The sequence below is a fragment of the Camelus ferus genome, chromosome 16 (genome assembly GCF_009834535.1).
Source record: "Camelus ferus isolate YT-003-E chromosome 16, BCGSAC_Cfer_1.0, whole genome shotgun sequence".
Taxonomy (NCBI): domain Eukaryota; kingdom Metazoa; phylum Chordata; class Mammalia; order Artiodactyla; family Camelidae; genus Camelus; species Camelus ferus.
The window spans coordinates 47,898,726-47,925,678 of NC_045711.1; the positions used below are offsets into that span (position 1 = coordinate 47,898,726).

General features: G+C 56.2%; 1 protein-coding gene across 5 annotated transcripts; it reads left to right on the forward strand.

Moving 5' to 3' along the window:
• The first annotated feature begins 4,433 nt into the window (after nt 1-4,433).
• Nucleotides 4,434-26,876, forward strand: MLLT6 (MLLT6, PHD finger containing). 5 transcript variants are annotated; one of them, XM_032457893.1, is made up of 20 exons: nt 4,434-4,959; nt 6,175-6,254; nt 6,739-6,793; nt 7,044-7,153; nt 8,144-8,247; nt 8,501-8,594; nt 10,733-10,918; nt 11,613-11,711; nt 14,106-14,244; nt 14,888-15,502; nt 15,948-16,129; nt 16,363-16,471; nt 17,694-17,760; nt 17,967-18,112; nt 18,623-18,820; nt 18,921-19,009; nt 20,132-20,481; nt 20,908-20,998; nt 22,032-22,382; nt 22,930-26,876. In XM_032457893.1, exons 1-20 carry the CDS (start codon nt 4,851-4,853, stop codon nt 22,969-22,971), a joined length of 3,216 nt encoding a protein of 1,071 aa, XP_032313784.1. In that variant the 5' UTR covers nt 4,434-4,850; the 3' UTR covers nt 22,972-26,876. The 5 variants fall into 5 exon arrangements, with proteins under 5 accessions (XP_032313784.1, XP_032313785.1, XP_032313782.1 ...); XM_032457894.1 differs by having other exon boundaries at nt 4,435-4,959; nt 15,170-15,502; XM_032457891.1 differs by having other exon boundaries at nt 4,435-4,959; nt 10,736-10,918; nt 14,106-14,325.
• The last annotated feature ends 77 nt before the right edge of the window (nt 26,877-26,953 follow it).

Here is a 26,953-nt window from a genome sequence, read left to right on the forward strand (position 1 = left end):
CTAGTTACTATCTGTGTATATCCTAGGGCCTGCCCATGATGATTTAATGAAGTGTTCGCTGAAAGATGGAATAATACAGCTTTCTCAACTTCTATCCTGATGGCAACTATAACAGGAGGAATGAAGATTAGACTTCAGGAGGAACTGGTGGAAAAGAGGAACATAGCACATGCTATTTTTCTGTCATCTCTCAGCCTGGAAACTTCCCCAAGAGCAAAGTCATCAACCACAGACTGTTAACTCCAAGGGGATTTTCAGTATCCAGTCACCCAACCAAATGCCAGAGAGGGCAACTGCTTTGCCTAAGGTCACTCAGCTGGTTAGGGGCAGGACTGGGAGTAAATTTCCAATAGCTCTGGGAAAACCTCATGCCATGAACCTCTTCCCTTCCTACTCATCTTAACTCCCTAAAGGAAGTCCCTTAAGTCCTAACAAGGTCAAAAAGACTCTGGGGACTCAGTCACAGCTCTTGAAACACCCACTGGGACCTTGGCTGGCTGGAGTTGCCAAAGCCCTGAAGATCGAAGGAGGGGATCCGATTATCCCCATTTTCCAGATTGGCAAAAGGAGGCAGTAAGACTGTATTACACTGCTAGCTAATAGCAGAGGCAGGACTTGACACTAAGTACTGTGCTCTTCCTGTAGAAAGATCTGAAAAGCCAAAAATCCCACCCGAGCAGAGTCACTACTTACAATAATCATGACAACTAGCCGCCTAATGCTTGGGGAATCCCCTCGCTCCCACCAGTTCCTCTTTAAATTGAGCCTCATCCCTCTTGCACAGGATGTCTGACTTAGGAAAGAACCTGTGCACCCACCCTCACACCCCAACCAAGCCTACTGTAGACACCAGGCAGAGTCATAACTCTTGATGGGGAAATCACCCTTCCGTGTGCCAGGCACTTAACAGTGTCACTGCTCACAAAAACCCTGAGGTTGGTACTAAGTCCGCATTCTGAGATGGGGAAACTGAGAGTCCTAGATAAGGCATTACTAATCCATGGTCAAAGCCAAAAATGGCTAGGCTGGGTACCAAACCCAGGCCTTTCTGACTCTAGCGCCCCCTCTTTCTATCTGGCCACGCCAGTCTCTCCCAGCTGGCAGGTAAACCACCTGAAGCCTCTTACTGGCTGGGTTACCTCGGGAAAGTAACTTAACCTCTCTGAATGCCCCCAAGGTCAGAAGCTTTGCTTTCGGGGGAGAAAGTGATATGCAAACGAGACGCAAATGAGACGCGAAGCCGCGGGCGCCGGCGCAGTTCTTTCCCGGAGCCCGGGGCTTTCTAATGGGGACCGCGCGCCCCCAGCCCGCGAGACCGGCAAAACCAAGCGCCCCGCCGGCTAGCAGAAGCGAAACCTCAACACTCTTCAGCCTCCCCCGCTCGGTTCCGGGAACCAGCGAGCCAGGCTTCGTGGAAACGTGCCCCGCGGTAGCCGCTTCGGATACCGGGACCGCCCCGACCACAGCCCGCAGTCCTGGCCCGGGAGGTGCGGGGGCCGGCGCGGTCGGGCCCGAGCAGCAGCGCGATGCGCGCTTCCGCCCCGCTCGGCTCCGGCGGCGGCCGCGGCGGCCCCACAATCCCCTTCTGGCTCCGGGGACGGGCGGGGCGGGGCGGGGCGGGGCGGGCCGAGCGGGCGGAAATAATTTTCTGTTTGGTCCTCTCTGCCCCAGTCCCTTAGCCGCGGGACGCGCGAGGCGGGCGAGCGTGCTGGAGGCGGGAAGCGGGAGCAGGAACGCGCTGCCCTGACACGCTTAGAGGGGCGGAGAGGGGACGAGCAGGGATTGAGCGCCTACTGTGTGCCCTAGCACTTTCCAAAAGGATTTTCGTTAGATTTTCCCTGCAGCCCTTGCCAGAGGGGGTTAATGCCTTATTTAAGAGGGACAAGTTGAGCCTCTGAGAGGTGAAGTCACTCGCCGAAAACTGGACAGCCAGGATCAGCCTGACACCCCAGATCTGTGCTCCGTTACGCCAGGGACAGCAAGATGAACTTGAACCACTTGTTGGCCGAATCCTGCTCTTTCTGGTTTTTCCTGGATTGGCACATAGTAGGTGCTCAGGAAGATGCTGGAAGATGGAGATGGAGCTTGACAGCTCAGCCCAGGAAGTACCCGCCGTGAATCCAGCCTAGCCTGCGGGGCACCCGGTTTCCCCAGACCTCAGAAGGGAACATTTGCGATGGGCGGACATCCTAGTTCGACACAGGCATTCGGCGAACACGTGGTGGTGGAGCCCCAGCCCTAGTAGAGGACAGACTGGGTTCAAATCCCCGCTCTGTAGCTTTCAGACTGTGTGAATTTGGGCAAGTCACTTCATTTGCCCGACCCTCAGTTGCTCCATCTCTAAAATGGGGTTATTAATATCCACCCCCAAAGGGCTGTGGGTGGTTTAAACGAAACTGTTCCTAATACACTTACTAAACGCGCAAGTATCTTCGTCAGTTCATCCCACAAACTTCGGGCAGTCTTCCCGCACGGGGTGAGCACCCGAACAGTCTCCTCGGCCCCATTCCATAAGCCGCCCACCCCTGGACGCAGGGACCGACGAGCCTTCGAGTGACCCTCGTCCAGCGAAACCCGAAACTACAGTCGGTCGCCTGGAGAGGTCGGTCCCGAAATCAAATATTCAAATATTCCGAAACTGGCGCATGGATGGGGCTGACATTTTTGCGTTTAATTCCGTTGATGTTTTACTCTTGTCAGTAAAGGTAATTCGTTACAAACTCCTAAATGAGACTTCTGGTCTGTGTCAACTTTTCGTATGAGCGAAGTTTAACAAAGCAGTCCAAGATATCGGCGCCTGGCAGTCCTCGCGGGGATCCCGGCCCTCGGACCAGCCCCGGACAATCCCTTGGTTCTCGGCCCCCTACCCCAGGCGCGGAAGCGACATAATAGGCCTCCCCCCACCACCCCGACCCGCCGTTTAGACCAAGCCTTTTCGCCCTGGCAGTCCTCCGGATTCCAGTATCCCTGCAAGAGTGTGGGGAGGTGGAGGCTGCAGCCCAGAAACCAGCTTCCCCGACCTCCCCAAACTCCAGCCTCGCGGGGATTAAGGGAGTAAATCCCTGACGCCACAGACCAGGTCAAGGACAAGTTCTCCCCCGCCCTACTCCCCACTCCTGGGCGGGGATTCACCCCCCTTCCCGGATGAAAGGTACTAAATAGACGAGAAGGGAGGGGTGGCGGCGGGTCCCGGCCCCTTGATGTTCCGGTTGAACAGGTGCTGGTGAAAAGGAGGCGGTCCCGGCGGAAGAGTCGGCCAGGGGGGCCTGCGGCAAAGAAGGGACAGCCTCCTCCACCCTCAGTCCTCCTGCCGGTTTTCCCCCATCTTCTCCCTCTGCCCCTCCCCCGCAGGAAGCGTTCCCTGCCCGACGTCTTTGAAGTGTCGCTGAAGCCCCCAGGGCTGCCTTCTCCCCTCCGCTACCCCATCTCACGCTGAGGGAGTGTGACCTTTGGTCCCTGCGGGCGTCCACTCCCCCCTTTAGGAAGCAGGGGGGTTGTGTTTCGTCCCCCTTGCCCACGCCCGTCTTGGGGATGACGCCTTCGGGCTGACGTCCCCTCAGTTCTTCCTCAGACCCAATTTTCATTCTTTCTGGTGCTGTGTGTGTTTATGTTGTGTGTGTGCGTGCATAGTGGTCAAGTGTAAATGTGTTGTTCGTGAGCACTTCCGCAGTAGTGGCTCTCTAACTCGGGTGGGTCTCTAAAGGCGCCTGAGAGGCTGGAACTCGGGTTTGTGCCCCTCTGGGAGGATAGTGTGGCTGGATGAGGCTAAGAGTGAGTTTCTGTGTCTGGGGGTGCCTCGGCGTGCCTCTGAGGGGTCCGAGTCCCTGTAAGTGCGTGTCTATCTGTAAGGTGGACCGGAAGCTCCCCGAGGGCAGGAATATCCGTTTGTTCACTCTATATCAACGACTGCACACAGTAAGCATTCAATAAATACTTGTTGAATGAACAGATGTCTCCTTGTAAGAGTGTCCTACCCCCTAGAGAGGCCTCGGAGGAAAGAGCCCACCCGCGGCCATACAAAAATCCTCCCCAGACACGAAGAGGTGAACGGCCCACGACGTTCCTGCTCTTGTTCCTTCTAGCGCCCCTTCCTCTGATCTCCACCTCCAAGTTTCCTTGCGGCTGAAGAACAGTCGCTGAGACGAAGACCTGGGCGGAAGGGGCTGGAGAGTTGGAGACCGGGAGTCGAGACCCAAGGGCAAACTGATGGAGGGCGCAGGAGCGCCAACCCAGAACCGAGAGCCGTAGAAAGAAAAAGAAAGAGGGGAAAGAAGCGCGGAGCGAAAGAGCGAAAAGCTCCCTACCAAGCCAGGCTTTGTTCCCTGAACCTAAGACTTTACCCGGCGGCGGGCGGCGGGCGGGCGGGCGGGGAGCGAGCGAGCGGAGGCGCGCGGCCATGGCTGCCGCGGCCGGGCAGGGGGGCCGGGGGGGCGGTGCGTGAGCGGGCGGCGCGGGGCGGGCGCGGGGCGGGCGGGCGCCCGCGATGTGCCACTCGGCGCCTCCCCCGCCAGGCCCGGGCTGCGCGGCGGCCAGGAGCCTCTGGTAGCTCGGCGCGCGGCGCGGAGGGGGCGAGCCCGGCGCGCGGATCTCATTGTTGGCGGGGGGGGGGGGGCCCGTCGGGGCATGAGGGCGAGAGCACGGCGGGGGGGGCGGCCAGACAGAGCGAGCGAGGAGGAGGAGGAGGAGGACGCCGAGGAGGAAGGAGGAGGCAAAGAAAAGAAGCGGCGGCGGCGGAGGAGGAGGAGGAGGGAGCGAGGAGGCGCGCGGCCCCCCGCTCCCTCCCTCCCCCCTGACCCCCGACCCCCGCCGGCCGGCCCCCCGCCCCAGCCCCGGAGGGAGCTCATGGGAGTATGAAGGAGATGGTAGGAGGCTGCTGCGTATGTTCGGACGAGAGGGGCTGGGCCGAGAACCCGCTGGTCTACTGTGATGGGCACGCGTGTAGCGTGGCTGTCCACCAAGGTACGGGGTGGCCCGCGGGGGCGGCGGGACCCTTGGGGCGGCGTGCGCAGGGCGCCCCTGGCCGCGCCCTCCGGAGACCTCCTGGGGCTCGGGTGCCCCTCCCCCACCCCACCTGAAGGGAAGGGAGGCGTCGTGGGGGCTCCCCCCGCTGGGTCCTGGAGGACCGGGTCAGGCATTGTTTTCTTGCCTATTGTTCCAGTCCCGCGCCCCCCACCCCAAGTTGAGGGAGTTTGGGGACAGTCTCGGGGGCAATGAGTGCATTCTCCGCGCCCCTCACTACCAGTGTCGGGGCTGCTAGGAGAATGTTTACCTGCGAGGTGTCCCCTCCCGCCTGGTTATTTTGGTCTTGGCTGTCGGAGGGAGAGGTCAAAGGGGGGTCATCCCCCCTCCCACTTCCGGATACTGGGAGGAGCGGAATTGGGAAGGGAGGAGAAGGGTCCCAGGGGAGAAGGGACTCCTAAAATCCTCTAGGGAAGAGCTGCGGGTAGGAGAGAGGTTGCGCAGGGGGCCGGGAATAGAGAAGAGGGAGGTTTGGAGTTTCCCCCAGCAGCACATGGTTCGGGAGTTAACTCCTTGAGGAATCTTGCCGAGGGCGCAGGCTGGCATCTCCCGCCTGTCTAGCGTAGCCAACTGGCCCCCCCCCCCCTTTCCTGGGACAGCCCTTAATCCTGTCCCTGTGGGCTCTTCCCTCCACTCTCCTCTGGGTTACCTGCATGGCATCTGCTCTTGGCCTTGACTTTTGACCTGTACCTATTATAGTTAGAGGCAGAAGATGAGGTCCCTGGACCCCCAACTTCCCTGCCTCTTCCATTACTGGCCCTTTAAGAAATACCCCCCCCCCATAACAACAAAACGTGTTTGACTGTAGTAAATGTTATTTCTCTGATTTTCTCTATTCCTGATGATGACGACTGGTCCTGGCAGGAGCTGGTTACAGAAAAGGTGTTGGGGGGAGGATCTGCTAGAAGTTTAAGGTCAAGGACTCACTCAGACTTCCGATCCCTGCTTGGAATGCTCAGTTGTGTGGTTGAAAGCTGGCCGTGTGCTGTTGGGCGTTCCTTGTGGTCCTGCTGTCTAGAGAGCGATCTCTGGGCAGGGGAGCAGCCCCCCTCCTGGAACTGGCTCTAGTCCTTTAGAGTCACTCCCTACCCCTAGTGACTCTAGGAAAAGCCACTGCTGATAGATTTGCTTGTGATTCTTCTCCCTCACCCCTAGCTTGCTATGGCATCGTCCAGGTGCCAACAGGACCCTGGTTCTGCCGGAAATGTGAATCTCAGGAGCGAGCAGCCAGGGTGGTGAGTTTGAGACTCCCTTCCCCCCTCCTGTACACCTGAGCATCCCCTCCCTCCCCGTTGAGCTAAGGGACTCTGAGGTTGAGGCTAGGGTAGGACTGTCACACAGGACTTCCTGTTTCCTGCACACCTATCACCAACCCCATCTCTCCCTCAGCTTATCCCTCACTGCGCCTCACGTCAGGCACCGGGCCTTTTTTTTAGCTTGCTTGTTTGTTTGAGCTTTTTTACAATGGAAAGTTTCCAATGTGTATAAAAGTAGAGGGAATATTACAATGAACCTCATGTCCTCATCACCGATCTTCAAAAATTTTCGCTCATGGTCAATCCTGTTTCCTCTGTACCCCCACCAGTCTTCCATAGACACCTTATCATTTCATCCTGGGGCCCTCCAAATGTGTTCAGGGAGGGCCCAGCTGAGCAGATCCCCCACCCCTTTTAGGAAGGCCTGCCCCCCCAAATCCCTGTGCCTCCCTTATATTGGCAGAGGTGTGAGCTGTGCCCACACAAAGACGGGGCATTGAAGAGGACTGACAATGGAGGTGAGGGGTCCCTGAGCCCCAGGGCTCATCTGTGGAGGTCAGCAAGGCCCCCTGAGCAGGGTCTGGGAAGGCAGGAGTGGACTGCGGGCAGGGGTGGGGTGCAAAGGCTGCGTTTCCCTGCCCTTCCCTGGCTGGTATTGGAGTCCGATGGGAAGGCTGTGGAGGAGGGGACCATCTGCTGTGTGGGGTTGTGAGGGGTTGGGGTCTCGGGCTTGCCATCACAGCTGAGGCCGGCCCCACACCGCCCCAGGCTGGGCCCACGTGGTGTGTGCCCTCTACATCCCTGAGGTGCAGTTTGCCAACGTGCTCACCATGGAGCCCATCGTGCTGCAGTACGTGCCTCATGATCGCTTCAACAAGGTCAGCAGCCCCTGCTGTGCCCCATACCAGACCTCTCCCTAGCCAACCATTCTTGGGTCCCTCCAGCCCTCTCTTCGTCCAGTGTATTTGATTCTGTCCAACCGACACTTTTCAGGGAACTCAGGAGGTAGGTAGGCAGCTTCCACTGACAGACGCTGCTTTTGCTCTGAAACTCAAGTGAAGCAGTAGGCTCCCTTGCAGTTGTACTGCCTGAAGGTAGACCTCAGCAAGCAGTTCACTCTTTTGTTCACCAGACACATTTCACTGAGTGCCTACTATGTGCCCAAACTGGGCCAAGGTACCAGGCACACAGTGTTTAGTACTGATCAAGACAGATGTGCTCCCTGCCCCATGGAACTCACACTCCTGTGTGGGAAGACTATAAATATCAGTAAACAGGCAAATAAAGTAAATGCAATTTGTGGTAAGTGCTGTGAAGAAAATAAACAAGGTACTGAAATAAAGAATACCCTTTGGGGGGCTTACTTTAGATAAAGTAGTCAAGGAAAAAGACATTTTGGTTGAGACCTGGCAAATGAGAAGGAGCCAGTTGGTTGTTGGGGGGGGTGGTCGGGTGGCAGGGGATTGTTCCAGGTTCCAGGCAGAAGGAACAGCATGTGCAGAGGCTCAGAGGTGGGAATAAACTCACTGCTGAGCCAGGCAGACATAGTCTCTGGCCTTAAGGGATCGCCATCCAAGGATTGCACTATCCAATATAGTAGCCACCAGCCACCCATGGCTATGTAAGTTAATTACAGTTAAATACAATTTAAAATTCAGTTCCTCACTCACACTAGCCACATTTCCATAGCCCATGTGGTTCATGGCTGCTACATCGGACAGCACAGTATAGGACATTTCCATCATCACAGAAAGTGCTGTTGGATTGCACTGACCCAGGAACACGAGGAGAAGATGAAACTGGGGGGGGGGGGGGCAGGGAACCGTCAGGTATAAGGGAGGAGGGGACGATTGCACTCTGTCCTGCAGACGTGTTATATCTGCGAGGAGCAGGGCCGGGAGAGCAAGGCAGCCTCAGGAGCCTGCATGACCTGTAACCGCCACGGATGTCGACAAGCTTTTCATGTCACCTGGTGAGACATCTGCCTGCCCTGCACCCACCCCGCAGGGTTCCCTGGGATCCCTGGCCAGCTGTACCAACCCCCTCTGAGGTTTGCCATGGATGGCTGCCAAATGCACTCATCCTAGCTGCTGTCTCTTTGGTCATGATAGCAGTGCTTTCCTTGGGTGGCCTTGTCCTTGCCCCAGCAGGGGTCTAGGAGGGGGAAGGCAGGTGGCAGGTCTGGTTTGTGGCCACACCCTTCTCAGGTGGACCTTCTTGGTTAGTGCCCAGATGGCAGGCCTGCTGTGTGAGGAAGAAGTGCTGGAGGTCGACAATGTCAAGTACTGTGGCTACTGCAAATACCACTTCAGCAAGATGGTGAGTTTCATCTGCTAGGGTGTGAGTGGGTCAGTCAGCCATGGTTTAGAGGGTGTGGGCTTCAGGCCAGGCCACTACCTGGTGCTGGGAGGACAGACATAGAAGGAACTATGTCCCTGCCTTTGAGAAGCTCACCATTGGATGAGGAATAAATTGAAGTACAGCCTGAGGGGTGTGAAACAGAGTAGTCCATCACCCCAGAAGACAAAGCTCAGACCCTGCCTGTCCGAGTCTGGGAGGTTTTAAAGAGACAGCACTTAAACTGAGCCACCAATAAGAGCCAACAGTTGTGGGGCTTAATGTGCCCCAGCCACTGTACTAAGTTCTTTACATGTGTCATTTCATGTGATCCTTCCAACAACCCAAAGAACTAGGTGTACTATATATTCTCAGTTTAAAGATGAGTAAACTAAGGCTCTCTGCAGTTTTTTACTTACCTCACAGCAGGTGTATGAGATTCAGGACAGACAATCTGATTTGGAAGCTCTGTGGGAGCCTACCAAGCAAAGACAGAAAGAAAGGAATCCCAGGCAGGGTGACTGGCATGGACAAAGTCCTGAGATGAGAGAGAGCGTTAGTAGGCAGGGTGTTCGGTAGGGAGGAGGCAGGAGATGAGGCACAAAAGCTCAAGTGGGGCCAGAGCTGGACTCGCTTCTTCCCCAGGTTCAGGGGCCCAAGGAGAGGCTGGAAAAGGGGTGCTATCCCATATTTGTGGAGGGACCTGCATGTTCTAGAAGTGGTGGGGTGTCCTGCAGATGTATGCTGTGGCCTGACTGGGGAAGCAGCTTGGACCTCAACCCCAGGCTACAGGCTTATAAGGCTGCTTATAAGCAAGAGGGTAACATGATCAGATTTGTTTTTCAGGAAGATTACCCTGGCAGCCACTGTGAAGCTGGAGCTGAAGGGCCAAGGCTGGCGGCTGAGAGACAGCTGCGGTGGGGCGGGGTTGGGTGGGGGGTGGTGAGGCTGGATTCTACAACCATCTCTAGGTAGACTTGCCTACATGTGGGGGTGCTGAGAAGGAGTTGTTGAGGGTGGCACACAGGATCCAGGCCCTTGATGCTGGGTAGATGGGGCTTAAGCACCTGAGAGTGCTGTGAACTGGGGTGCAACGAGCTTCTGTAGGGCCGGCGTATGTCCTGGTCTGCCCTGGAGAGTCCCAGTTTGTGCTTGTTGCCTTGGTGGAATTATTAATAGCTGTCTCTTTCATTTTCAGAAGTATCTTGGTTTGGATCATAAGTCATAGGGTCACCTTGGTTCAGGGTTCAATATTGACTTAAGACAAGGTAGGGAGCTCGGTTTGGTTTATAGGAGGTGCCGAGTGAGGGTGTTCAGATTTAGTGGCTGTGAGACCCCCGGGGCAGGGTGGTTGTGGCAGCCTTAGTTGTGTAAGACTGGGGCTGGAGTCCCTGGTGCCCACTGCTAGGGAGCGATTAGGTCAGTTGAGGCCCGAAATGAGTCCTTGAATTTGACAGTTGGGAGGTAGTGGGTGGCCTTAGAGGGAACAGCTGCAAGTCTAGGACAGGTGAAGCCATTGGATCAGGCAGGGAGAGCCCAGAGCCCTGGCTGGGAGGAATGGCAGCACAAGGGTTGTTTGGGTTTTTCTTGTGGATATTTACTTCCCGCTTCTTAAGGGCAGCAGGCCCTTTGGGATGGAACCACTATGTTTGGTGGAAGGCCAAGAACAAAGGAGAAGGGGTGATGGCTGGAGCAGAGAGTCTGGAGGGGAGGATGAGGTATGGAATGCAGGCGAGCAGGGGCTCCCATGAGGGCCCCCACCCCAGAGGTGGAGGTAGTTCTGTGGCCCAGGGCCTGAAAGGGGCCAATAGGGCACCGTAGAAGGAGGTGGGTGTAGCATAAGAGACCTGGGCCCCAGGCCTACCTCCAGCCGTGCCTTACTGGGGTCAAGATGCCCCTACCTCTTCTAGGTCTCAGTTGCTGAATCTGGGGAAACTTGGATCTCAGGCTAGGGAACGCCCTTCTATTGAGCAGAGTATCACTAAGGACACAAGGTCCTCTTAGTGACAGGCAGGCCGGTTGGGGGTTGGAACTGGCCCCCAGGATCATCTGACCTTCAGGAACTTTCCCTTGAGCTAGGGAGAAGGGGGTTTGGCAATTCCTCTTGGTTCTCTCCCCAGAAGACATCTCGGCACACCAGCGGGGGAGGCAGTGGAGGAACAGGAGGAGGAGGAGGAGGAGGAGGAGGAGGAGGCAGCACAGTGGGAGGTAGCAGTGGCTTCATCACTGGCCGGAGAAGCCGGTCAGCTTCTCCATCCACCCAGCAGGAAAAGCACCCTTCCCACCACGAGAGGGGCCAGAAGAAGGTAAAAGTCTTACGGGTCTGCCTCTATGGCCCACACTCAAAAACACATGCCTCTTTCCAGAAGCCACCACAGGTGTCCCCAAGGCCTTAGCGCCTGCCCTCTTCCTTCCTCTGAGGCCACAGAGGGCTGAGAGGGGGTTGAGGAAGTGACATATGAGGGTCACAGACGGTGAGCTGAAGGCCTGTTTTCCCTGGGGCTCTTTGTATCTGTGGGGTTCCTCCGTATCCCCCCATGACATGACAGTGTCCCCAGACACCCTGACACATGGCTCTGTACATTTACACACATCGCCACAGTCTAGCAACGTGTCAGCCTAGTTTGTCCATGCCTGCATCCCCTCAGGCCACTTGTCACAGAGTTCCTGGCTCCCGTCCCTCTGCACATTTCTGTGTCCTGGGTGGACACCCTTGCAGGTGTGTGCTCGCTTGTGTGGTGCTGTGTCCCTGGCACGATAATGGGACAGGCTGTCTTTAGCAGGCATTGGGGATGAGAGGAGAGACTTAGCTCTCAGAGGAACCTGCCTGAGCGGCTCCTGTCCAGCCAGAGTCCCCTAGTCCCTCCACGGGGTGGGAGGGGAGATGTCACCCACAAAGACTCATCTCTGAGAAGGCTCCACCCCTACATGCAAGCACCATGTTTATCCTCACCCGGACTGTTCCGCAACACAAGTGTCAATTCACTTCTTCCTCCCTAGAGTCGAAAGGACAAAGAACGCCTTAAACAGAAGCACAAGAAGCGGCCTGAGTCACCCTCCAGCATCCTAACCCCACCTGTGGTCCCCACTGCTGACAAGGTACTGCTGCCTACACCCAGGAGGGTTGGTGTGGGAGGGGTCAGGGTGAGCACCCCTGGGAGCCCCCACAGCTTCAGGTTAATATGTGTCTGCTCCCTGCCCGACCCCTCTCTACTCCCCATTCTAGCCTAGGAGGGGCAAGCTCCTCTGCCCTACCTATCACTGACCCATCAGGAGGGTCGGGTTGGGTGGGATACCGCCCTGCCTGCTGGCTGCCAGGTGCTCTCATCTGTCTCTGTCCAGACAGAGGGCCTCAGCACTGGGCTCTTGTCTGTGGGTACAGCACAGGTTGGTTCTCTGAGTTTTTGGGGTCCATTTCCCCAGAGACAGGCAGAGAGGACCCTTTCACTCTTCACTCCTCCCCCACATTCCATGCAGGTTGGAGGGACTGAAAGTGCAGCTCATGGTGGCTTGCAGGGCAGGCCCCTGGACAGCACCCTGAAAGCCCCCCTCATCCCTAGTAGGGGCATATGTGTCAAGCCTGACTCCAGAAATGGGCAACATCTGGATGAGCAACCGGCAGGCTCTACCGAGGCCAGGGAGTCACTAATCCAAGCCAGAGCAGCCCTCCCTGCCCCTCCTTCCAGCCCGCCCTCCCCCTGGAAGGAGAACAGGGGCCTGGAGACACTGCCTCCTCCTGTCACCATTAGTGCCCCATTTCCCTCTACTGGCCTCAGGAGGTTGGCAAAGCTCTGGGCATCTTAGCAGGAGGCTCAGGTATCAGGTTTCCAGGGTGATGTTGCTGTGGCAACTGTCCCAGTAACCCTCTCCCCTCCCTGCTGCCCAGGGCTCACCTGGAAAAGCTTGTCATCTGCGCCCTCTGACCTTTCCCTGGGGCCTGCAGGCAGGTGGATCTAGGAATTGCCCCAGTGGCTGGGCGTCCCTTTGGATGTGTTAGAGCATTCTGCCCAGCCTCCTCCACCCACCCCAGCATTTCAGCTACCCCTCCCCCTAGCCCCTCTCCTCCCTTGCTCTCAGAACCACATCTGGCTCCCTTCAGAACTCCAGCTGTTGGAAAGAACAAAGAAAAAGACAGAGACCAGGGCTCCACCCAGGAAGGGGCAGCACAGGGTGGCTCTCTCCTGTCCATCCTCCCTCTGGCATTTGTTCCTTTACTGAGTACCTGGTCTCCACCAGGAGGAAGAGCTATGCCTGGCAGTACTACAAAGCCCTAATTTACTCACCACATGCCAGACTCCCTTCTAGAAAAGGGGGATAGGAGGGATGCATGAGGATTCACTCAATTTAATCCTCAGATAAAGTAGATATTTTATTAACCCCATTCAATAAATGAAGAAACAGGCACAGAGTAGTTAAGTAATTTGCCTAAAAGCACACAGCTAGTGAGTGGTGGAGTCAGGATTTGAACCCAGGCAGTCCGGCTTGAAGGCCTGTTCTCTTAACCAGCACAGGACACTGTCTCTGCAGTATATTACTAGCAGCCACCGCCATCAGAATCATCATTATTGACCCCATACAATGTATCTGGCATTATGTTCCTTGTAACTCTCCAAATAGGCATGATTAGTCCCATAAGGACGCTGGAGCTCCATGAAGGTGAGAGACCACACGACATGACACAGCAGTAGAAGGCAGAGCCCGCCAGGCTCAGCCCCCAGAGCCCAAGCCCTTCCAGCCATTGCCCTGCTGCCCTCAGACATGGGGGACAGTATATTTCAGTACGCATGGCAGCTGTTGACATGGCTGATGTAGGTGGCTACGTGGTACCCTGGAAATAACAGGACAGAATGACTTGTTCCACCTTGGGTAGCTCTGGGGTGACTCCAAGAAGAGGGGGTTTTCGAGCTGGATTTTGAAGGATGAGACATTTCCCAGGGAGGGAAAGGATAGGCTCTTTGGGCAGAGTGCTGATTGTCTAGGAAGGGCATGGAGTGGCCAAGGAGCCAAGTGTCAGCCAGGTGGCTGCAGCTAGGGGTGAGTAAGGAGGGAGTGATGGTGATTGGAGGGCCCAAGAATGGGGCCAAGGCAGCCTTTTCTCCCTGGGGTCCGTCTTCCATATGTACCCCACTTCCCAACACAAGTCCAACCCTCTTGGGCCTAAGTGTTTCTTAAATGAATGACTGAGCAGATACGTACATCAGTACAGACTCTTGAGACCATCTTCATCACTCCGCAGCCCGAGGTGAAGGACCGACAGCTTCTTGGTTTCAGAGGTCCCATCTCTTCACACCCAGAAGTTCCACAGCTGCCTCCCCATCTCCCTGGTGGAGGAGCTCCCACCACCATCTCCTTGCCTGGAAATGCTTCCTGAGGCTAACTGTGGGCGCTCCTAGGAGAGCCCTGGGTCCTGGATCCTCCTGCTCCACTCCCAAGTCAGGGTGAGCCCAGGCCCTGGGGCTGACCGCGAGCCTTCCTCTCCTCTCCTTCCCTCAGGTCTCCTCCTCGGCTTCCTCTTCCTCTCACCATGAGGCCAGCACTCAGGAGACTTCTGAAAGCAGCAGGGACTCAAAGGGGAAAAAGTCTTCCAGCCATAGCCTGAGTCACAAGGGGAAGAAACTGAGCAGTGGGAAAGGTGTGAGCAGTTTCACCTCCGCCTCCTCCTCTTCTTCTTCCTCCTCTTCCTCCTCCTCTGGGGGGCCCTTCCAGCCTGCAGGTGAGTGTGGACATCCTGGAGGAGGCTGGGAGCCAGATAGTCTTTGGTCCTGAGCTTTTCTAGCAAGGGCCTTTGCAGATTGGTTTGCATCTCATTTGCTTAAATTGATTCTGGTTAAAGATGAAGGAATCCCCACCAAGTGACTTTTCTCCACCCCACCCCCTTAACCCTCCCCTCTTGAGCTGGAACTCCCCTCCCCTCTCCCTCAGGGCCTGGCTCTCCAACCCCATAGCATTATTCATTATCCCCTGCATGTGTGCTGTCAGGTACCGTTTTTTAAAGCACCAACACTAATGTTATCTCTTGTAATCTCTATGTGGTCATCCAGTGAGGACAGTAGGGTGGGAGTTATTTTCCTCCCTCTTTATCAAAGGTGGAAAAGGTGGTGGGGGATGGCGGGGAGGGAGGGACTCATCCTAGGACACAGAGATCCTGGCAGAGCTGGGACAGGAAACCTGGCTTCCCTATCCCCCGACCAGAGCGCTCTCTAACTAGTGCACATTGGGAGTGGGAGTGGGGCGGGGATCTGGGCTCCAGCTGTAATTCTATTTTCCCTCTGCAGTTTCGTCCCTGCAGAGCTCCCCTGACTTCTCTGCATTCCCCAAGCTGGAGCAGCCTGAGGAAGACAAGTACTCCAAGCCCACAGCCCCCACCCCTTCAGCCCCTCCCTCTCCCTCGGCCCCCGAGCCCCCCAAGGCAGACCTCTTTGAGCAGAAGGTGGTCTTCTCTGGCTTTGGGCCCATCATGCGCTTCTCCACCACCACCTCCAGCTCGGGCCGAGCCCGGGCCCCGTCCCCTGGGGACTATAAGTCTCCCCACGTCTCGGGGTCCGGGGCCTCTGCAGGCACCCACAAGCGGATGCCCACGCTGAGCGCCGCCCCTGTGCCTGCTGAGGAGACCCCTGAGACAGGCCTGAAGGAGAAGAAGCACAAAGCCAGCAAGAGAAGCCGACATGGGCCAGGCCGACCCAAGGGCAGCCGGAACAAGGAAGTCACTGGGGGCCCAGCTCTTCCCTCCCTGCCTGGTGCCCAGCTGGCTGGCTTTACCGCCACTGCTGCCTCACCCTTCTCCGGAGGTTCCCTGGTCAGCTCCGGCCTGGGGGGTCTGGCCTCTCGTACCTTTGGGCCTTCTGGGAGCCTGCCCAGCCTGAGCCTGGAGTCCCCCCTGCTGGGGGCAGGTTAGTGACCCTTGGGGATGGAGGGTATCTCAGGGCCCCAGCCAGTCTAGTGAGAGGACAGAGATATAAACATGCAGTTAGAAGGAAATGTGATAGAAGCTGCTCCAAAGGACAGAGGATGGAGGTGACAGTCACCTGAGACACTCCCCCGTACCCATCTTCTGCATGGTTGTAGTGGGAGAGACTGGGGTAGATGGCCAATAGGACTTACCCAAGTTTTGGTTGATCAGTTAGAAAAGCTGGGAATTCTCCAGCCTGGGCAGGGCAAATAAGCAGGCATGTCAAGCAGATGTCACCCAGACAAGATGTGACATCTTTGCAGTAAGAGGGTAAGACTGGTGTGTGGCCAGATCCAGGGGAGAGGTTGCCCCAGTCACCTGGCTGAGGAGGGGCCTGGGGGAGTGGTGACTGTAAGCTTCCCTCTGTGTCCTCCTTGTGCCTGTAGGCATCTACACCAGTAATAAGGACCCCATCTCCCACGGTGGCGGAATGCTGCGGGCTGTCTGCAGCACCCCCCTCTCCTCCAGCCTTCTGGGGCCCCCAGGGACCTCGGCCCTGCCCCGCCTCAGCCGCTCCCCATTCACCAGCACCCTCCCCTCCTCCTCTGCTTCTATCTCCACCACTCAGGTGAGGCCTTACTCCTGGGCTCCTCCGTCCCTGGGCAGGTGGGGGACAGCCTGCCAAGGACCCCAGCTTTCCATGGGAATTTGAGAGATTGGGCTTGAGCGCTACCAGAACTTTTCCCTCTTTCTGGTCCTCTCTCCTCCCCAGCACACCTGGTCCCCTCCACCCCGGTGCACACAGTTGTGCTCTAGATCCAAGAATAACCACCAGGCGGGACTGTACCTCCTTTCCCTCAGGTGTTTTCTCTGGCTGGCTCTACCTTTAGCCTCCCTTCTACCCACATCTTTGGAACCCCAATGGGTGCCGTTAACCCCCTCCTCACCCAAGCCGAGAGCAGCCACACAGGTATGTGAGTCCCTGACCCCATTCCCCTTTCTTCCTGAAGACCTGAGGGGCACCCATCACTTGCATGTCACCCCAGAAAGGATGGGAGGGCTTTCTGGCTGCTCCCTCCCTCTGGCCATTGCTCACCCAGCCAAAAAATTTTCACACACAACAAACCGGGATACACTTTCACTTGAAGACCCCCTCCCCCCGTAAGGGGAGGGGGCAGGGCAGGACAGGGCAGAGTTACTACTGCTCCATCTTACAAAAGAAAAAGGGAGAGACGTATGACTTGCTCAAGCCAGTTCAAGTAGGGAAAGGCAGAGCAGGAGCTGAAAATCTGGTACCCTGACTCCATGCCTAGTTCTCCTACTGCTGTAGGGTAGCTCCCCTCCCGCCTCTTAGTGAATCTGTGGGATCAGCTTTTGCAGAGGTCCCACCATCTGGGCAACCTGCTCTCTGGGTATTTAGGAGTTAAGAGGACGGATCCCAAGCGCCCCTCCCTCTCCTTGGAGGGTTAACCCAGCCCCAGAGAGCTGATTGGTGCAGAGATACCACCTGGCCTGCTGGGGGTGGGGCTTACCAGATCAGGTAGGCCTTAAAGGCGCTAAATCTGATTACAGAATTAAGGACCTACAGAGTAAGTGACTATATTTTCCAGAACGCAGATTGTAATTCTGTGGCCTAACAGAGTTTTGCTGTCTAATCTGTGAGCTTATTAATATGAAAGTCATACAAAACTGATTATAGTAGTACAATATTTAAAGTCTTGTTGTATGGCAGCTAAACTATTCAGCTTAACGCTTCACATTTATTATCTGATTTTAATCCTAACAATCACTTCAGAGAGGTTAGTTTCAAGCCCACGGTCACACGGCAAGTAAGTATCAGGTCCAAGTTCAACCCAGGATTGTCTAGGCCCCAAATGTCTATAACTTTGAAGTTACAAGTTTTCTTCCAGGAAAGAAATTGGGAGGTGGATCTGAAAGTAGCCAGGCAGCAAGAGCCTTTCTGCCTAGAGAAAGGGGAAGAGACGAGATCCCATGGCTTTGCCTCCCAAGGGGCTCGGTTTCCAAGCCAAGGCTCCCAGCGCCTTAAGAACTATAACTGCCAGTCTAGGGTTGGGAGGTCCTGGGGAAAGGGGTCTGCGGTAAGGTCCCAGATCCCGCACCCACTTCCCAGGCGAGGACTGTGAGGCCGACGGCACCCCTTCCTCGCTGATCCCTGCCCCACTTCTTCCAAGAGCCAGACCTGGAGGACTGCAGCTTCCGATGTCGGGGGACCTCCCCCCAGGAGAGTCTGTCTTCCATGTGAGGGAGGGGGTGGCGGCTTGGGGGAGGGACTGGGAGCGGGGCGGAGGGACTACCAGGGAGGAGAGGGCGGAGAGACGGCGCGAGGAAAGAGTGGGATCCCCAAGGGGATGACTGAAACCCCTGAGAGGAGAGGAGGGGGACGGGGAGACTGTGGAGTTGGGGAGTGAGGTAATCCTGAGCCCAGTTTTCCCTTCTGACCCCAGGTCCCCCATCAGCAGCCTCCCGGCACTCTTCGACCAGACAGCGTCCGCACCCTGCGGGGGCGGCCAGTTGGACCCAGCGGCTCCGGGAACGACTAACATGGAGCAGCTGCTGGAGAAGCAAGGAGATGGCGAGGCCGGCGTTAACAGTGAGGAGGGGTGACGTCGGGCTGGGAGACCTGTCCTAGGATCCCCAGATTCGGTCACCTCTCTCAAGTCCCCGTCTTTAAGGATCCGGCCCCGCCCTCACCTTAACTCTGGCCAGTCCCGGGCCTTACCTTTCATCCTCGCAAGGTCCAGCTCCTGGCCCCGCCCCCTCTTCACCTGGCCTTTGGCCCTCGCGACCTTTTGGCCCTTACCTTACTAAGCCCCAACTTCCGCCAGCAGCTTCACTCCCAATCACGAGGCCTCCACCCTGGGCCTGAGGCCCCACCCTTTGGTCTTTAGGCCCCACCCTTTGGTTCTTAGACCTCTGGGTCCCCAGGATTCACCTGAGTCCCTCGCTAGCCGGCGTCTTCTCTTTTAGGTCTCAGTCCGAATTCTTCCCCAGGCCCCGCCCCTCCAGGCTCCGCCCCCGGTCCTCTGGCCCCGCCCCCAGCCTTCACCCCGCCTCTCCAGGCCCGCCGCGGGGCTCAGGCGCTCTCGCCTTCTGTTTGCAGTCGTGGAGATGCTGAAGGCGCTACACGCGCTGCAGAAGGAAAACCAGCGGCTTCAGGAGCAGATCCTGAGCCTTACGGCCAAGAAGGAGCGGCTGCAGATTCTCAACGTGCAACTCTCTGTGCCCTTCGCTGCCCTGCCTACCGCCCTGCCTGCCGCCAATGGCCCTATTCCTGGGCCCTATGGCCTGCCTCCCCAAGGTAAGGGGATCCCACAGCCTGTGTGTGAGGGGCCTCTGCTCAGCGGTGGGAACTGGCTCGACTCCAGCCCTGACCTCCTTCCATGATCCCTCTCCTTCAGCCGGCAGCAGCGATTCCTTGAGCACCAGCAAGAGCCCTCCAGGGAAGAACAGCCTGGGCCTGGACAACTCTCTTTCCACGTCTTCCGAGGTGGGCGCCACGGGGAGGGGCACGGGGGGCGGGACGGCAGGAGCGGGGAGGTGCTAGGGCCTCCATGTCCCATCTCCACCTTGCGCTATTGGAAGCCGGGCAGTGACGTGAATGGCTGAGCAATTGGGTGATTGGTCCATTTATTGTTTCGTTAAATAAGTAATAATTTCGAGGTGCCTACTTAGGCCAGTCACTGGCTAAACAGTCGGTGAGCAAAACAGACACAGTCCTGCTCCTGAAGACAGGCTAAGTCTAAGAAAATCAGTAATTACAAACCGGGAAAAGTGCTAATAATTTGAGGGCTGTGAGAAAGAATGGAGGGTGGGATTCTTCTCTGGATATAAGGTGGTTAGGGAAGGCCTCTTTGGGAAGTATTTGTGAAGAGTTTATTACAGTTTATTAAAGCCTCACACAAAATAATACCTGTGTAATTGGTGGTGGTTGGGGTAGCAGTTGTTATTGTTATGTTGTGGTTATTACTGAAATCAAGCAAACTGGGTTTTTGTTCTATTTGCCACTTACGAACTGTGTGACTTGGGCAATAATAATCATAATAGTAACTAACGTTAATTGTGTACTTGCCCTTTGTCATGTCCTGTGCTTAGACTTTTAAAGCGTGGCGTGTTTAGTCTTCACAATAACTTTGTGGAATGGGTGCTGCTGTTACCCCCATGTTATGAGTGTGTCAACTGAAACAGAGAAGCCACCCAAGCCATTGCATTGCGGACATGGGATCTGAGCCGGAGTCTTTCACTCCAGCTGCCTGCAGAGTGACTTAGCCTGTCTGCTAACCAATGGTTTCACCCATAAAACAGCAGTAATGAGTTAGTACAGGTCAAGCACTGAACCCTGGATCTGGTTCACTAGGTAGTCACTACTGTCATCACTATTCTGTGTTAAACAAGCATCGGGAGAGGCCCCCAGAAAGTGATTTGTAAAGACCATTTGGATTCTTAGCCTTTATCCCTGGGCCTTGCTTATTCCTGATGGGTGGCTCTGCCGGGGGTTAAGGTGGGGGTGGCTGTGCTCTGTGAGAATGCTGGTGGGTGCTGGGCTGGGGGGGCCAGAAAGGTCATGCTGGCCCCCGGCCCTCTGACCCCTCCCTTCCCCCTCCCTCCCCAGGACCCACACTCAGGCTGCCCGAGCCGCAGCAGCTCGTCGCTGTCCTTCCACAGCACGCCCCCACCGCTGCCCCTGCTCCAGCAGAGCCCTGCTACTCTGCCCCTGGCCCTGCCTGGGGCCCCTGCCCCGCTCCCACCCCAGCCGCAGAATGGGCTGGGCCGGGCACCGGGGGCAGCGGGGCTGGGGGCTATGCCCATGGCTGAGGGGCTGTTGGGGGGGCTGGCGGGCAGCGGGGCCCTGCCCCTCAATGGGCTCCTGGGGGGGTTGAATGGGGCTGCTGCCCCCAACCCTGCAGGCTTGAGCCAGGCTGGCGGGGCCCCCACGCTGCAGCTGCCAGGTTGTCTTAACAGGTGAGGGAGAGCTCAGCCTGGGGAAGGGAATGGGGAGGCTGGCTCTGGGAGGGACTCCCCCCCCAAACACCCACAATCCCCCCAAATTTTGGAAAGCTGTCTTGCGGTCTTACAGGGTACAGAATCTAGTCACCTCTTGGCCCCAGGTGCTCCCTAGATGTTAGGTGTGAGTGCTGTCTGGGTGATAGCTCTCCAGTGACAGAATTGTCTGTTTATTCCTTATACCCGAATCTAGGTTTTCCTTCTGAGAAAATTCTTCCACCTAACTTGTCTCTCTCCCACTGTCCTCTCTGAGCTCTCATCCTTTAATATCACACATCCCCGCCTCTCTCCACCTGGGTCTGAGGGAGTCTGGAAGCGTGTGGGAGCAGGGGAGGAGTGTTTCCCTGTCCCTTCCCATGGTCTGTGTTTTGCCTCCTGCTTCAGCCTAACCGAGCAGCAGAGACACCTCCTGCAGCAGCAAGAGCAGCAGCTCCAGCAGCTCCAGCAGCTCCTGGCCTCCCCACAGCTGACCCCGGTAATGCCCCTCTCTGCCTGGGCCACCTCCCCGCCCCCTGCTCTGCTGGAAGGGCCCATCTCAGAGTATCTAGGTCGGCCCCAAAGGGAAGGCTTAGAAGGGAGGGAGGAGAGCCGCAGGCTGGACCCTTATGGATCATGTAGGGGCAAAGGGGGTTGCTCACAGGGGCCCTGGCCACTGGGACAGAGATGCTATACTGGCCCCAGATCACATCCTAGTGAGAGGGTCTGGAGGGTGGTGAGTCCTGTTACTGAGCATTTCCAGTTCCAGCCCCAAGGATCTTCAGTGGGGACTTCAGGGCCCACGTAGAGAGGTAACTGAGCAGGTGACAGACACCCCGTCAACCAGAGCAGCCCCTTTGAGCTCTTTCTTGTATGTTGAGTTCTACTAAAAATTCCTTTGGAGAAAAGGAGTTCTGCCTTTAAAAAAACAGGGGAATTGGAAAATAGAAAAATACTCATTTTCATGTAAAGAAACACTGGGAAGGTAAAAAGAAACCAATTCAGTTGGTTACTTACAGAGGCCAGATGGCAACAGAGGTGAAAGCAACATTTCTTAAGATGTAAGCCTTGATAAATAGTTTTTGAGTTTTGGAACACTGAAAATGCTCTGCCTGTTCAAAGCAAAGATAAATGAATCTTAAGCAGAAAAAAAAAACAAACAAAAAAGAGGAGAGTTGAAAACTATTGACCTTGTTTAGTGTTTCTCAACTTGGGGTCATACCACCCCTGGGGACATTTCTGGTTGTCATAGCAACTGAGGAATTGCTTTGGTGAGGGGGGATGGGGCCAGGGATGCTAAACCTCCTGCACTTGGCCAGTAGTGCCCTAGCTGACAGACACTGAGGGTGAGCAACCTCTTTCTTGTCCAGATGGGGAGACTGAGGCCCAGAGTGGGGAGTTAGAGACCAAACCTTGACTATCTCCCAGGCCTCCTGCCTCATGGTCCTAGTGTGATGGGATGGGGCCCAGGCCAAGCAGGGTGAGATAACCATGGGGACCGCTGGCCAGTGAGCAGTCTGGCCCTGTTGCAGGAACACCAGACCGTTGTCTACCAGATGATCCAGCAGATCCAGCAGAAGAGGGAGCTGCAGCGGCTGCAGATGGCCGGGGGCTCCCAGCTGCCCATGGCCAGCCTTCTGGCTGGAAGCTCCACCCCGCTGCTGTCCGCGGGCACCCCTGGCCTGCTGCCCACAGCATCTGCCCCACCTCTGCTGCCTGCCGGGGCCCTGGTGGCTCCCTCACTTGGCAACAACACAAGTCTCATGGCTGCTGCGGCCGCAGCTGCAGCAGTAGCAGCAGCGGGTGGCCCTCCGGTCCTCACTGCCCAGACCAACCCCTTCCTCAGCCTGGCGGGGGCGGATGGCGGTGGCCCCAAAGGAGGGGTGAGTAAAGGGTCGGGGCCCTCCTGGAGCATTAGAAGGGACATCATCAGGTGAATCATCAGAAGGAGGAAGGAAGCGATCCCTGGGTCAGCAGAGTGCCTGCTCTAGGCCCCAGGGCCTCTGCCAACAAATGGGTGCCCTCCTACAGGTCCAATAAAGATCCCTTCTGCATACGGGCTAACAGCAAAAGGCCCAATTAGAAAATGGCATTCCTCTGGGAAGCCCAATTAGAAAAGGCCGTTTCCTCTCTGATCGGACCAGTTTAGAAAAAGATGATGCTTTGGGTGGGCCATATGAAGAAAGCCTCTTCCTCCTCCTTCTGAGGGCCTAGAGCCAAAGTCCAAGTGCTGGCCTTGGCGAACACATGCCTACGCAGGGCAATTCCTCCCCTCTACACACACGTACTCGTTAACCCTGGTGTGCACCCGCCAGAGCCCAGGCCCTCACTGCACCCTACGTTAGCTTTCTTGACCCAGGAAGCCATTCTCAAGCAGGTGTTAGGACCAGACACCTCCCAAACCCCCAGCCTCCCTTCCTCTTTTTCCAGACCGCTGACAAAGGAGCCTCAGCCAACCAGGAAAAAGGCTAAATACACCCACGCCCCTGCTGATCCCCCAAGTGGAGGGGCAGATCCTGGCCTGAGGGGTCCCAGCCTGGAGCGGGCACCTGTGCCCAGACACTGGAGAGCCCTGGCCCAGAGCATGTGCTGAGGGCCGGGGGTTGTGGGGTGCTCCTGGTGCCGAGGACTGAGACCAAGAGGGGAGCCCTTTCCATCTAGCCCCCCTTCCACTTTGCACTGGGCCTTTTGTGAGGGGCTCAGAGGGGGTCAGGCTCCAAGCCTGCCTAGGAGCCCCCATTCTCAGTGAATGTTTTGAGGTTCCCCAGAAAGCATGTTAAGTGGGCCATCGCATAAGTGGGGGGTTGGTTGAATCCACCACATAAAATGGATCAGCACTTGTGTGGGAGAAGTAGAGGGGGTTTGGCCCTGGGCCTGCCCCTGTGCAGAAGTCTTCTCTAGAGGGAGGAAGAGCCCTGCTTGACCTGCGGTTTCTTCCCAACATGGGCAGATGGCAGGAGGGCTCCCTGGGGCTGTTTCTTGCTGGGCCCCTTCCCCTGCCCCCAACAAGGGTCACAAGCTGAGCTTGTAAAAGCCCACAGACTAAGAGGCTGAGGAAGGGGCAGGGTGGCATCAAATTCGGCCCAAGCCTCCCTACCTCTAGGGGGGTAGGTCCCAGTGATCAGCCGGGGGAGGGCAGGGGGAGGGCGGCCCAGCCCCCTCGGTGCCCTGCCCCTTGTTTGCACTATTGGATTTAGGAGTGCCGAGGGTGGGGAGATGAAGCGGCCTGACTCAGAGAGCTTGTGTGTGTGTGTGTGTGTGTGTGTGTGTGTGTGTGTGTGTGTGTGCACGCGCATGCACGTGCGTGCGCATGCACGTGCGTGCGTGTGTCTGTCTGTCTCTCCCTGGACCCCAGGCAGCCAAGGGCAGGGAGGGAAGCAGTGCTCAGATGGGGCAGCATCAGAGGGGCGCCCCTAGCTCTTGTTTGCACCCTCTCACCTCACCAACTTTAGTCCCTTTCTGGGGCCTGAATGGTTAACAAAAACCAGAAGAGTACTCCAATATTGGAGAGTAACTGGGGGCTGGGGGCTTTGAATCAGGGTGATATCCTGCCTTTCCTCCCCCAGACCTCGTGTGGTCTCAGTGCCCCTCCAAGCTCCCCTTCCGCCACTGATTGTTGGTCCTGCTTCCCTGGCACAAGGGGAGCCCCAGGGATTAGGGGGTAAAGTGCCACTTCTTTCAGTGAAAACCTTCTTCCCAGAGTTAGCCCACCTGCCTCCCCCTTCCCTTCCCCCACCCCCACCAACCAGGGGAGACTTAAGCTTAAGCTGACCTAACAACTGTCCTTTCACCCACCAGCTATTTCCCTGGGGTGTAGTGGGCAGTTCTCACCTTAAAGAGTCCCCACCTGCCCAGAGCCTTTGGTGGCCAAGGTTGAGGACAGGTGGGATAGCCAGGAGGGGGACGAGGTTGAAGTCTGTGTCTGTTTAGGGTGCACTGGGGTCCGAGCCAGGAGGGGGTGCGTCCAGCTTCCCTGATGCCTGTGTCTAGTCAGTCTCTTTGCATGTGCAGATTTGTGTGTGTGTGTGTGTGTGTGTGTGTGTGTGTGTGTGTGTGTGTCTGTTTGGGTTTTTGTTGTTGTTGGTTTTGTTTTGTTTTTTAAATAAAGAAAAGAAGATGTGTATATTTTTGGCAACGACAGAAACGTAGTGCAGATATATTTTTGCCTGTGCTGCTCAACTGGTTTTTTTCTGATACTGAAAATAATATTAATATTCCTGTTGATAAGACTTTGTAAGATGTTAGGGAGCTGATAATGGAGGGGGTGGGTGGGAATCCTTCAGAGGCAATTTCTTAGGCACTTGCAAGGGCTTGGGGGGAGGGGGGAGGCAGTTGTGATGACCTCAGAAATACTTTTTATTAATGCTAAATATCAGTTAGAAAGACATGATAGAATTCAGCATTTTATTCATCTTCATCTATTAAGCTCTCTAACTCCCTGCCCCCAAACCACTGAAAAGAAAAAATAACTTTCAGAGATTCTCAGAAGAGTGGGTTATTCACACCCACACCTTCGCCCAAGGTCAGCCCGCTTAGAGCTGAAGTCAGCTTCTGTTCTGGATGGTGAGGGAAGTCCATCCACCCCAAGGCTGCTGTGGCAGAGGGTGAGAGGTCCCAATGTCTTATTGCACTGGAACCAAGAACTCCTCTTCCCTCCAGCACCTGAGAGCCGGGGGTTCTCATCTCCAAGAGTCTGTTTTCCTACTTTCTCCAGGCTGGGTGCAGTGGCAGGTAGGCAGGTTAGATTTGAAGAAGGTACCCAGGCTGGGTATGGGTTGGTGCAGTCCCAGGATTTGGGGCAGGGGGCATGACAGAGGTGGTGCATTTTCCTCTTTGGAGGGAGCTTTATAATAGGAACGGTCTGGAACACTTCAAGAGGGAGCCGGGTCCCAGTGCCAGGGGTCCAGCTACCTTGACCCCACCCTCCTCTCTCAGCCTCAGTCCCTTTTTCTAGGATGAATTTGGATGGGGAGCAGGAAGGGATGCAGATTTATAGATTGTTCTGTGTAGGTGAGGGGAAGGATGTGGTTTGCAGGGCGGACGTGGAGCTTGAAAGTGCGGAGTGCTTCGTGTGTCATACCCTCAGCACGGAGGTGTGAGTGGGCTGTGCATGCAGAGCTGCTGTCTGGCCTGAGGCCACAAACTAGTGCATAAATGTCAGAGCTGGAAGGGACCTGTCTTTAGGGGTCGTGGGAGCCAGGTCCTGCTTCACAGGTGATGGCTCCAAGCCTCAGAGGGGCAGGGGCTCAGGGGCAGAGCCAGGACCAGCCCTCAGGACCCTGGCCTCCTGGTCCTTGGCTCTCCTGCCCCACTGCGCTGCCTCCATGTGGCTGTCTGTCCCTGTGTGTGTGTGACCTGTGGTGTGAATGCAGGGCTGTGCCCAGGGTGGGGGGCATCTGTGAAGCACTGTCTTAGCTCAGAGCTGATGGATCCTCTCCAGAGACAATGACACTTTAAAAATTGCCTTTTCTTTCTACTTTGATTTTTTTCCTATTTGTGTTGAGTTTTTCCCCTCAGGCTCCTGGGTCTACTGCTGTCTCCCTGTGCCCTTACCTTGAGGCTGATGAGAGCATCCCGCCCACTCCTGTCCTGAGTTCTAGGGAAGTCCTCCTAGGAAGGGCCTGGACAGTGAGGGGGACTGGAGCCGGGGAGAGAAGGACCCAGCTCTGAGAGACGGCGACCTCCTCCACACGTCCCTTTCCCAAACTGGAAATGCAGACAAGTTTTCAAAGGCACAGGCTCCCCCTGCCAGCTTCCAGCATCTTCCTTGGTGTGTGGTGGGCCCAAGTTAGGGGCAGGCAGCTTGTTCCGGATTCTCCTTTTCATCGCAGCTGGTTTACCTGGGGAGAGGTGCCTGGAGGGATTAATGGGGAACTTGCAGGAAAGCAAGGGCGATACCCTGGCTCCTTCCAATCACATCAATCCAGGTTAAAAGTGTGTCTGGCTCCCAACCACTTTGACTTGATCTGCTGAAAAGTTGGGAACTGAGGGGTGCCTTCGTTGCCCTTTGTTCACTTCCTCCAGCTTCCTTCTTAGGACTTAGGTGGTGGGGCTGGAGACCCAAACCCTGGCCCCCACCTTGTCCCCCTCTTTCCATCCTAGCCTGTCTCAATGTAGCAGACACTTCCTAGGGGAGCAGGGAGGGGAAGCCACAGTTTGCAAACCCAGGGGCTCCTTTTTCATTCTTTCTAAAGCCTCCTTTATATCCTCAACCCAAAAGGCAATGCCCCTCCCCTTGCCACCTCCAAGCCTGGAATTGTGCATAACCCGGATCTTGTATCTTTGTATAACGGATGTTATTTGTACGAAGGGCAGTTCGTAAACAGCACTTGTTCTTTTAATAAAAGAATGTTTTACAAAAAAAAAAAAAATCCAAAGAGACACTGCTTTGTCTGGCTTTATTGAAGGGAAAGGGAGGTGGGGAGGTGGAGTGCCAACTGTGGGAGCCTTGGGA